At 35.3% G+C, this 12,469-nt stretch overlaps 1 protein-coding gene across 3 annotated transcripts; it reads left to right on the top strand.

The window, feature by feature from the left end:
• The first annotated feature begins 392 nt into the window (after positions 1-392).
• On the top strand, positions 393-11,806 carry LOC308686341 (uncharacterized protein). Of its 3 annotated transcripts, XR_014029579.1 has the most exons (20): positions 679-1,536; positions 1,696-1,822; positions 2,145-2,222; positions 2,428-2,817; positions 3,287-3,384; positions 3,621-3,821; positions 3,941-4,119; positions 4,280-4,373; positions 4,479-4,588; positions 4,875-5,000; positions 5,143-5,257; positions 5,591-5,653; positions 8,137-8,191; positions 8,454-8,545; positions 8,944-9,061; positions 9,216-9,317; positions 9,413-9,583; positions 9,748-9,829; positions 10,102-10,278; positions 10,663-11,806. XR_014029579.1 is itself a non-coding variant. In XM_081394744.1 (19 exons), exons 5-19 carry the CDS (start codon positions 3,382-3,384, stop codon positions 10,872-10,874), a joined length of 1,818 nt encoding a protein of 605 aa, XP_081250870.1. In that variant the 5' UTR covers positions 393-1,536; positions 1,696-1,822; positions 2,145-2,222; positions 2,428-2,817; positions 3,287-3,381; the 3' UTR covers positions 10,875-11,806. The 3 variants fall into 3 exon arrangements, 2 of the variants coding, with proteins under 2 accessions (XP_081250870.1, XP_081250871.1); XM_081394744.1 differs by lacking the exon at positions 9,748-9,829 and having other exon boundaries at positions 393-1,536; XM_081394745.1 differs by lacking the exons at positions 679-1,536; positions 9,748-9,829 and having other exon boundaries at positions 1,695-1,822; positions 3,654-3,821.
• Positions 11,807-12,469: the final 663 nt, after the last annotated feature.

The raw sequence follows: 12,469 nt of genomic DNA on the forward strand, positions 1-12,469 counted from the left end.
CGGTAAATGTTGTTTTCTAGTTTACGAAACGTCCTCCTTTTATAATTTATTGTAGTGTATTAGTTCCGATTTTTGTTGTCTAAATAACAGTAAATTGTTTGTGATATAACTATCCATTTATAGATGGAGTAGTTTTAAAGAATGGCCCGAGGCTGTGTTAAATAAATTGTTCCCTTTACTTTATTAAACCATTTACGATATTTTATTCTTTTCAATTGTATTGTCTGTCATAGCAGCGAATATTATTAATAATTATTATTATGAATCAGAAGACTTTCAGTCGTTACCACGGCAACGATACGTCACGTTACGCACGCTTCTTACCCATAATCACCGCGCTTTTACCACTCATTTCTACCGCCACATGACTACAGTAAGTATCTCAACCCAAGGGGTGTTTGTTTGTTAAAAAGCACGCAAAACCTTTGCTGTTATTTCTTTAGTTGTTGCTGGATTTAATCATCCCTGGATTTTAAGGTTGAATTTGTTAGTGTTGCATTATCATTTACACGGCTGCCCGCCGAAGTAGTTACGTTAGCTAGCCAGCCAAATGACAGCTGTCCCGTCCCCGGCACAGTAGGAATGTGGCACTTCCACAACAAAAATCAGTTTAAACTCATGTATTTGTCCATGCGTTGTGAGGACAACAATTAACAACGCGTTGTTGCAGTGGTTAAAGTTTTATTCAAAGTGCAAAGTAAATATCAGAAGAAGTGTAACTAAGGAGAATTACCGCAATCGGGGATGGACTAGAATAAAAAAGTGGACCGGGAGTCTTTCCAGAGGATTTGACTGCTCAGTGCGACTCAATGTCAATGACCGTTCATACCTGATATAATTAATGCATAATTAACTTGTAATTAACATAATTATCCTGTAACACTTTGGTGCCATACTTTTGTAAGACTTTGCCATTTTAGAAGACACTGAAATCATCATAATTGTTACTTTAGTTATTTGTGACATTGAGAAGAGAGAGCAGTAAGTTAGATATTATGAGAAGCGTTTTAATCATGTGTTTTTTATGCTATGTGGACAGAAAAAGACCACCTTTTCCATTATTTGTAGGCCTAAATAAAAATAGATTTGTGTTGGTACTTGCTTGTGTCAAGTGAATGTGGTACAAATCTGATATTTGTACAGTAAGGATTGATTTGTATTGTACGTAGTGGTTGTGATTGATACATATTCAATTAATAAGTACAATTACTCTGTCCTAACAATTAAGAAATGCTCATTTACTACAAATGCTATTCTAATAATCTTTTGCTTTTTTCTTGTTTTACAGCTATATTGCAACACTTTGACTCCACCAACACACACATATACACACACACGCACACAAATCAAACCAACGGCACTTTTAAGAGCCACTCTCTCTCTTTCTCACTTTCTTCATTTTGTGTATTGTTTTTATATTGTTTGTATTTGTATGTGATGTCCCTCAATTCTGACATGAGGGTCTTTGATGATCCCAATGATGCCAGGATCCACATGGCAGCATTAATTAGTGATGCTTATCTCCATGAGGCCAGGGTAAGGCTTGTCATGATAAGCAAATAGTGCCTAAGTCTTAAAATAATAATTGCTATTGCTTTTATAGATCTGATGTAAATGGTTAGTAAGACCCTTTTATGCAACTACTGAATAATGCTCAATTATAAGGGCTGCTGATATAAGTGCTCTGCAATATAGGCTGCCATGGCCATGGGAACTGCCTTTCCTAAAAAAAAAACGAGGAAAAGCAGGAAGAGATCCCTCACTAATCCACTGGTCACAGGCAGGCGTGAGAAACGTCGGGAAACACACTGCCCTGAATCAGGTTTGTTCTTTACTAAAACATGATTACTGTATCTAAGAATAAAGATAATTCATTAAATAGTGTTTTGGTGGTTACACGTATTATAAAATGAGAGTCAGATACCACTTTGACAAAATGGTGTTGCAATGTTTGTGAAAAATGTTCTTCTCACTAATATATAAGATAGTTAAAGAGCATGCGACTGATAATCCTTACTTGTGTTGTGTATAAATAATTGATATAGTTTCCCTCCCTCCAGTCCTTATGGAATATTTTCATTTGGAAATGAATTGGTTTCATGTTATATTGATCAAAGGGTTAAGCAAAATGACTGTCTCTGCAGCTGCTTCTCAATCCAGAAGAAGGGATCCTGTGCATGAGGAAGGCTTTCAGATAGAAGATCAAGAGTTGGCAAGTCTTGGTGAGAATACTGAGTGTTACAGTAGTACAGTAGTGTAGTTACACTACACAACAGTTTTTCCAATTTCCACCATTTATTTAAATTAAGCATTATGTTTTGTCTATGCTTCCACTACAGACTCACAGTATAACTGAAATATACTTGTGATCATAATCATGAGTATAGACCTTTTAAGGACAAGTGAATGTATATTTTTGTTTTTTAGAAACAAGACTCCAAGAGTTAAGGGACACCATAACTGCAGTCCAGGTTCCGGAGGGAACAGACAGAATGGTTTCTGCTTGGGAACAAAGGCAGCTTCTCACAGATGTGAGAATGAAAACTGCTAGGCCTATACTTTTGGATGCAAAGCTCTCAGCCGAGAGAGTATTCATCCAAAATTGTCACAGATGCTGTGCTGTAGAAGCTGTGATTAGGTGCCTTGACTGTGTACCACTGGACATGGAGTTCCTCTGTGCTACCTGTGACATGGAGGCCCACAAGAGAAATGTCTTCCATGACAGAGAGGCTGTGTTCCACGGGTTTCTTGAGCCCATTCCCCCTACAACTGCTGTGGTGGTGAATGAAAATGGCCAGCCTCAGTTTTGTGAACAAAGTATGTTAAAATTAGCATTATATGAAATTGTCTCATACTTATAGTGTAATTGTCCAAATGTTGTTGTAGATAGTGCACATGTTTATATTTAACAGTGTTTCTAAATGGCTTAGACATTTTTTTTTAAAATGCTAATCTCATTCTAAGCTTATTCTAAAAACTCTAAAGTGCAAGTGTGAAATTTAATAGCTGAATAACAAAAGTATGATTGGTTTTGACAGTTCTGTCCAGCATATCTTTGACCAGCTAAGTCAATTGCGTCTTAATATTTTTCAAAATGTGCTTAAGCATTTACATGTTGTTTCAACATAATGACAATTACAGGTGGAATAGTGGTGTGGCCAGTTTGGATTAATTGTTGGGTTTTAAAGCACTATTTTAAAAATGAGGTTAGCGTTTTGGGAAATGCATCTAAGGGACTGAGGAGAAGCTGTAAATACACCCTTCATAACTTCTTTCTGTTTTGCAGTATGTCAACTGCCTGTTCCTGCACCAAGGTCAATTTGTGAATGCACTCACGACCTCACAATCACTCCAGGAAGCTAATTTCTGTGGTCACCATCAATGGTATGTTGTTCTGAAAGCCCTCCTTTTTGTGCAAGTATTATTGTACTAGAACTTTACCACTGTGTGCAATGCAAAGCTTTTTATCACCATGTTATTTTCAGGCAATGCCCAAATGCCATGTCAAATAGCTAATATATCATATATTTGTATCTCTGTATAGAAGGCAATCTGTTGCAATTTGATTACTGAAATTATTTTAGTCTTGACTACAGTACAGTATATTCACTTGTTCACAGGACGATACAATGTCTGCTTGCCTCGCTCCCAAGGTGAAGGACCTGCTTGTTTATCGGTACTGGCCAGCTAGCACCAGCTGCCAGACCCTATACAAGTTTGATGTCTTCACCTCGTTTAAGCATATGAAGGTGACTGCACCAGCCATGTCCAGGCAGGCCTTCCTGAAAATGTTGGAGCACAGATCTGTTCAAGCTGGAAGGGTAAATCTGCCTGAATATCATTGAAACATATAACAAACAAAATTATATTACTGTATACCTAATATTTAATTGTGGGCATTGCTTCAAAAAATTCTAACCAATCATTTCTTAATATGCAGACAGGTAGTATCTGTGCTGATACATTTCAGCGGAGCTTTTTTGAGTTTACCTTCTGTGAATACAAAGAAGAGGATATGTGCCAGGTCCATCATTTTGAGTGCCCAGCATGTTCTCCAGACATGTTGGCTGTCTGCTGTGATGGGAACCGAAAGCATTACCGCTTCAGCAAGTCAAAAGGGTAGGTATAGGTATTTTTCAGAAGTTTATTTTAGACTTGTCTAACACAAATAGTAGCCCTTCGGGTTGTCATTGAGTGATCATAACTTACATTTTAACAAATAGTAAATGTAGTACTTGTGATTTTTTATTACTGACGCATGTTATCTTATCATGGACAGGACTGAGGAGCCACCCATATATGAGGGCTTGTTCCTGGCCAAGGACGAGGAAGTTGCTACCTTTGTTGATCTTGTCAGAGGCAACATGAGAAGTGTATGAACATTTGATTATTATTTTTTTTAATAATAGTTGTTTATACAGATATTTTAGTTTTGTGTTTTTATGCATCTTAAAATGTGTTATAAACTGACTTTATAGACAAATGACAGTGCTGTCTGCGGTATTGCCAAGTTCACCGCTGGCAGAGAGATGTCCAAAAAGTCTGGTGCTCAGATAGATGAGGAGGGCATTCAAGTTGCAGTTTGCAGGTGTGTGTGTGTGTGTGTGTGTGTGTGTGTGTGTGTGTGTGTGTGTGTGTGTGTGTGTGTGTGTGTGTGTGATCCTGGAGTCTGATATTTGAGTTTTAATGACAATCCAAGTCTTTCACACGTTTGCTTGCTTGCAGAGTGGTATTTATCTATCCTTTGTAGTAGCCAAGTATTATATTTATCATATATTTTGTCATAGGCACTCAGTTGACAGAGATGTGTGCTTAAGCCAGGCCTTACTGGGTCAATTGTTTCTTAACCACTAGATTTTCTTCTGATTTATCAGACATGGGTTTCTTTTACGAGGACTGAACCATTACCGTGGAGAAATATTTGCTTACCCGATGTTTCTTCAAAGAGAGATGTCAAAGAAGGCAAATGTTACCTTCTTCTGTATGGATGTTACATGCAGGTAATCCTCATTGTCATATTGCAAATCCAACTCCATGATTAAAATGTCTTGTTTCTCAGCTTTACAGTGATGTTAGTCATTTTAGATTTCAATTAAAAATGGATCTTTGTTACACTCACATGATGCTGCTCCTGCTTTTTAGGTACTGGCCCTACCTTAACAAAGTAGCAGAGGGTTTACCAGAGCTTCTGCCATTGACAGAAATGAGGCCATTTCTGAGCGTCATGCATGCCAAAGCCCATACAGCAAAATGCGAGGTACATGCAATAACTTTAAGTCTGGTATGGCTGTAGCTATAGGGAAATAATGGGTCGGATAATAGAACGTGCTGTGTGTTATCTTTCACTAACTGCTTTTCAGCTGCTTTTTCATATTTGTAGGACAGAGATTTTGTTTTTCCCCACCAAATAAAAAGCTTGTGTCATGAGATGTTTTAGAGATAATTGTATGCATTAATGTATATATAACATTCAAGCAATCTTCAATGCAAAGGATTAGTTTTACATTTGTGCATGCTATGCCTGATTGGATGATATTATATCAAAAATTCTGAAGTACTGCTACATAACACTTCTCACTCTGTGTTGCAGGTGAGATGGGGTGGCAGAAGCCAGGATGGAGCAGGAAACACAGTGGGAGAGGAAGTGGAGCAGGTATGGTATTGTTGTCAGTATTTTAACTATGGCTACAAAGAGTCTTAATAGAAACCATAACACCAAAAGGCACTTATTTGTCATCTAAGTAAAACACCTGGGGGCTGTTCCATAAACCAAGATTAGAGTATAAGCCAGGCTTATTTCGGTTAGTCAGGCTTATTGTCGGTGGATTCTGTTTCATAAAGCAAACTTAAAATAGTTCAAACTCAGTTACCCTGGCAACTTATGCTGGGAAATTAGCCTGGTCCAGGGCAGGCTAACTGTCAGGCTAAGCCTCAGCTGTTACACAGATCCTCTAACACTGACCGACAAGAACACAATGATATTACCACTGACACTCTCTCATACCATTATTGGACTTTATTAACCACTATTAGTCCAAAAATAAATACACAGTATACAGAAAATCAACTTAAATAAGGCTACAATGATAAATTAGACAATATAGACCTATATAGATAGATAGATAGGCCTAAATACAATATATATACTACAGGTTTTCTTTTTTTTACTGGCTGAATGTTTTGTGCCCAAGATTTAATTAGATTGTTTTAAAGATTTATGAATACATTTCTCTCTGGTTTTGTTTGGCAGCTGTAGTACATGTTTATGATTATTAGAAGAACATTAGAACACAATCTGAAAAAAGCTTTTTAAAGCAGAAGTTAAAATCACAAAATTAAAAATAAATAATTACAAAAGCAGAGTATAAATTTTAACTGGTAAGATGAATCTGAGCTTAGTAATTGACAGTATATTAGCCTACATTTGATTTACCCCATTACAATAGTCCCTTTACAGTTATTGCTATCATAAAAATACACTTGTAGGTTTAAAATTCTAAATAAGGGACATCTAATGTCCAAATATCAAATATTTTAGCATATATATATATATATATATATATATATATATATATATATATATATATATATATATATATATATATATATATATATATATAGTACTTTATTGTGGCTTTCAATTCAAACACATTTAACACAATTATACAAATGGACAGTTCCTTTAAAGACATAATATTTTCCCCCAATAAATATTCCTTATTATTTATTTTTCCTTCTACTTTTTTTTCTTTTGTGATAATACCCACCAACACATAGCATAAAAAACACATGATTAGAACAATAACCAAAAAGTATAGACACTTTTACATATGATTTAAAAGGGGGAAAAGACAAAAAACAATAAATAGATATTAATAAAAATTTAACATTCACATATTTATATCAAACTCTTATAATGACACATAATTCCTAATAGTTATTCAAGTAATATTATTTGAATATAAAATATTCAATATTAAATAAGTCAATAAATAAAATAACAAATAGCCTAACTAGAAATAAAAGGGAGGGAGGGTTATATAAAAATGTAGTTAATGTAGGCATATATATATTCCTTTATTTTATGGAATATTCTTTGATTTTAGAGTTGCACATATCTTTTCAAAATGTATACATTTGCTCTTAATTTCATGTTATCCTCTCCATAATGTACTTTAGAAACTAAATCTACTTATTTAAAACTGGGGATTCTTGCTTTCTCCAAAAAAGTATTGCATTAAAAGCTGTAATTCTCAGCATTCTAAATAAGTATACATCATCTTTATTAAGTAGCATAGGTCCTATACCCAAAACTATATTTTGTATCTTTATATATTTAGTTTCTTAAAATAAACTTCCCTGAATTATAGGCTACTTCACTGAAGTACTTCTGTTTGCTAGAAGTTCACTGCAACTTATCCAACATCCTAAAGATAAATTATTATGATTAGAAGATATTTCTAGTGTTATAAAATATCGCGTATTAATTTTCCAAGCAAAATGTATATTTTAGTCAGAATTATTGCGCTCCTATTTGGCGCACATGCGCACAGCAGCGCTCGTTCAATATGAAGATTAGCAGCAAAATTGATACATTTGCATGACTTTCTAACATTTACAGATGGAGAATATAACAAGTTTTGCACTGAGGGGAAAAAAAACAGCATAAAATATACGCTGTTTGATGGTGGATCGATTTGATCCACGATCGACCTCTAGGGCTGCTTAAGAAACGCGTGCACACGCAATTATCTAGACTTGATAAACCTGGATCAAATTAGTGAGATTGCGTGAACTTCAATTACCTTTTATGGAACCACTTTAGCCCCAACTCATTTGTTAGGCTCATTCAAGTCCGGTTTTGGAGTTTAATCCCCGCTTTTTAAAGCGGCTTTTATGGAACAGCCCCCTGGTGTGAGGGATAAAGTACATCCTTTATGTATGAGTTAAAATAAAGAGCAGGCAGTTCAGTTGTTTTTAGCAATTCAAAATGCATGCATGCATACAGGGTCCCAAATTCCTAGGATAATACAGTACACATGTTTTCTATTAAACCACAGGTTTAAGATCTATGGTGTGTAGGTAATATTTTTATGTAATGGAGACCAAAATTTAATTGTATTATTTTCTTTATAGGTGAACAGCTTTCTCTCCAGGGCAGCACTTGTCACAAAATACATGACAAAGGCTGGTTGGTGTTACACTTACATTACATGCTCTGGTAGCCTAAATAAATAATAATAAATACTTAATAGTGTTTTTACAGGGAATTAAAAAAACAAAGTTTCTCTGTTCTGTTCTTACGAAAGTTATCATTGTATTACTTCAAGGTAATTACCAGTTCAACTAACTTTTAGTGATAGGGTTTAGGCATGTCTGTTGGGTTTCTCTTATTGCCTTTTGAATGTAAAATCTTAATTTTTGGCTTGTGGGTGCCTTATTGTTTTCATCAGGAAGAGTGAACATGCTAACGCGACAGGCCATGGGTTGGAACAGAAGAAAGAGGGACAACCTTCATCAAGTGTTAGCCCACAGATATGTCAAAGTAAGGGTAAATTATAATTGAGATCCTAAGCACTGCCCCTTTCCCTCAATGCACCAACTACAGCTAGATCTGAAACTATTTGTTGATTAATTGTTTAATCATGTTATGGAAAAAAATATTTGACTATTTTGATAATAATCATGTTTTATTTAAGTAACTGAGGGGAGGGTAGTGCTTAGGATTGGTCAGTTATCTTCTAAAATTGTAACCTCACTGTTGTACAGACATTTTTCTCCTATTTACAAGTCTGCTTGCTAGTATATTTAATGTGTTATTTAATGTTACACCTGTCCTGATGAATGTCTTGTACCGAAAGCTCAAGTAAAATTGGTGGTTTTTGCATTGTGGTGGTGCATAGAGCTTTTTTCTGACATTTTGTTATTTTTTCTATTTAAAAGATTACAGAGAGGGCAAAGGTGGAAGCTGCCAGCCTAAGCAACATCAAGAAGGAGCACAACCTTGATCAGGAGACAATACAGCAGTGGGTGTGTGATGTTAGACAATGGGCGGTCACAGGTAAAACATGTAAAGTACACTATGTATGTGTGTATATACACACACACACACACATCTGTTAATGACTGTACCTTTATACAAATAATAAAAGGTGGCTATATTTTGAAAATGTCACTAATTGTGTCTCGTCAATTGTTTTGTTTCACCTATTTAGAGAGAGTCTACACTCCAGGTTGTACTGAAGAGCTAAGGGCTGACATTGAGAACATCACTGTAACCCTTTTGCGCAAGAAGCAAGATCTGTATCGTCAGCATGGTTTGTTGTCAAATCAAGTTATTTAAATGAATAACACTTAAAAAAACAATAATAATCTGGGATTATGACAGTTTTCTTTTCATTTCGATTTGCAGATAGCAACCAGGCAAGACAAAGAAAGAGAAAGAAAATGACAGAGTTGAAGAAGAAGCTTCGCGAAAAGGTCTTGCAATACAACACCGTAGTGGAAGGAGATCCGATTGACGAGGAGTTGGCTTGCAGTCTGACAGAGGGATACATCCTACCATGGGAGAGACATGAAGATGGTATGATATGTATGAATTGCTAGTTTAGCTTGTTGTTCTTTTGGTTGATTTCCATAGTATAAGCCTATGGCATCACTCTACATTGGCTTTACAAAATTTATTCCATTTTCCACATTTCCATATTTACCATTGTCCTTTTTGTTACTTGTCATGCAACAATACAGGAATGGGATGATACATTGAAATAAAAAATATCATGAATACCAAAATATGGAAATATTAATCACGGAGCATAAACATTGAATGGTGAGATCAACACCATGTTATTCTGCTGTAGTAATCACAAATAAAATGCTTGACCATCACAATTTCACAAGCTCTCAATTTGAATGGAGAATTATATAATTCAAATTATATTATTGTGACTTCTATTCATATTTTGAAATTGTTTATATTCTACAGAAACAATGCTGTCGCTAAAAAGATTTCTCAGAAATAACATAATTCTGTTATACTTATATAATAATATAATAATAAACATTCCTTGTCCACTATTCCATTACTTTCCCCAACCAAAGGCAACACCTTCAGGTTGAAGAGATCTGTCTTCGACCAGGTAATGCTGCTGAAACGCTTGGAGGAGGAGCAGAGCATCCTGGTAAAGGAGATGTCTCAGCACATCAAGTACCTTCTGAAGCAAGTGCAAGAAGTGGAGTCACTCAGAGGACAGACATTGGAGCGCATCAAAACCAGCAGTATGTACAAGATCTTTAGATTTTAGTATCATGTATTTATTTATTTATAATATATATAGACAGACAGACAGACAGACAGACAGACAGACAGATAGACAGATAGAGAGATAGAGAGATAGAGAGATAGAGAGATAGATAGATAGATAGATAGATAGATAGAGAGATAGATAGAGAGATAGAGTTGTGATCAGGCACTGAGCTGACCAGCTATTTGGCACTAGTGTGCACAATGTAAAAGTTGTAAATACAGTAAATATAATGACTAAAAAGGTAATGTTGAAGTTGCAAATTCAGCATTGTAAAATGCAAAAATAGTTACAAATGTCATGTTTTGTTTGATGTGTCATCTTTCTCTTTCTATTTTTTCCCACAATTCCTCTACAGGTTTCGGTGACCTGACAGAGGATGCTACACATGGGCTCAACAGTGTCCTCAATCGGAGGGGTCACTCACTTAGAAGTCAACACAAACAGGCTGTTAATGCATACAGCAGTATAGCCACTATGGAATGTGATTTCCTTTCCATACAGGAGGACATTGAGGAGTGGGATGACAATGGCTTCACCAGCCCCGAGTCTGAGGAAGAAGACACCTAAAGACCACTGCCAAACAACACAGAGGAACTGGAGATTTGTACAAAAAATCTTGCCTTGCCTTTGTTTTAAATAGCTGTACCAAAGTATCTACAGGAAAGTTTTTGTAGATTCTGTATGTATTTTTATTTTAAAAAATAGAAAAACATTGATTTATTTATCTCTTCTAACATTTGAGCTTGCTGATTTCAGATCAAAACTGCTTATTGCTGCTTTAAATAATTAATTGTCATCATCTTTGCATGGAAAAATCTAATGAAGATTCAATGGCAGTCTGTGTAATTTTAACAAGTATAATTCGAATGTACTTTGGTATTTCCATAATATAAGTGGATTTATATTTGTATGCAATATGCATATACTACCCATATTATTTTGTAGTTATTTGTAGTTATAGCATACTGAATACAGTCAAATAGCATTGAAACCATAAATGTTATTCTTTTATGTTTTCCATATGACATCATCTAAATGTACATACAGACAGACAGACAAATCCAAAGAATTTTCACTTACATCCTGTAAAACTGTATAAAGAAATGTCTTTGTAACTTGTGATGTAGTGTGCTCAATCAGTTGATCGCGTATCATCTCGTCTGTCAATGCGCCGAATTTACAATGGCTGGCTAAACCTTTTAGATTGGAGACGTACTGATGGACGGACTCCCCTGGTAGTTGGTGTCGTTGTCTAAACATGAACCGTCTCAATTAAGCACTCTGTGGGGCAGCAAACTGGTCTTTTAAAAGTTTCACTGTCCAGGGACCTGCTGTATGATGAATAGACATCATTGCCCTTGACCTTTTGACCTTTGATTAGAATCACTTTTTTCTATTTCAGTTTATTCTAATGGGGATTTGTTATACCCTATATTTACACATATTTGACTATATGAGTGGTTTTCTGTTTTGTTTCAATAAATATAATACCAATATAACGGTTTGAATAGTAACTCCTTATTATGGGAGATGTTCATTTGGACCAACATGTGACAATATTTCAAGTATGGATCATCAACATTTGCTTATTAGACATCATAAAGACTATAAAAATACAAAAGTTAGAAAACATATATCAATAGGGTCCATAGGGGAGGAGTTCCAGTGATCCAATGTCACAGATTTTTTAATTTTTTGTGTTTATTTGAGTTTTAATGCACCATACATCATCTAATCATGACTCCTCATATCTATCAATTCCTCATGCAAAGACGAAGAGAAAATGTGGATTGTGTCTGTAGGATGTATTATTCAGATTCTATGTAGATTTAAAGTTTTCATTTTTCACAGCCGAAAATCAAGCACGGACACAAAAGATGATACAAAAAATCACATATGGGACAATCATTTGCGTGGGGAACATCAAAATTCCTTTACTAGACACCTTAAGGATTACAAAAAACTAGGTTAAAAAAATATACCTTTCGGGTACAGGTGAACCCCCCCTTCCTACCCTACTAATAGGGGTGCCCCAAATTTAGTGAATCAGGCAGACTCCTGGCCTTCTTTCTTTTATTTTGTTTTTATTTTATATGCAAAGCACTTTGAAATGCAATAGTGTGAATATTTAAACTCCTTTATATGTAAAGCATTTTGAATAA

This window comes from Scardinius erythrophthalmus, assembly GCF_964197995.2.
Source record: "Scardinius erythrophthalmus genome assembly, contig: HAP1_SCAFFOLD_177, whole genome shotgun sequence".
Classification (NCBI taxonomy): domain Eukaryota; kingdom Metazoa; phylum Chordata; class Actinopteri; order Cypriniformes; family Leuciscidae; genus Scardinius; species Scardinius erythrophthalmus.

Coding starts and splice junctions, on each gene's coding strand:
- LOC308686341 (XM_081394744.1), top strand. Junction 5,001..5,142: donor TGTATGGATGTTACATGCAG/GTAATCCTCATT, acceptor CCTGCTTTTTAG/GTACTGGCCCTACCTTAACA. Junction 8,192..8,453: donor AAAATACATGACAAAGGCTG/GTTGGTGTTACA, acceptor TGTTTTCATCAG/GAAGAGTGAACATGCTAACG.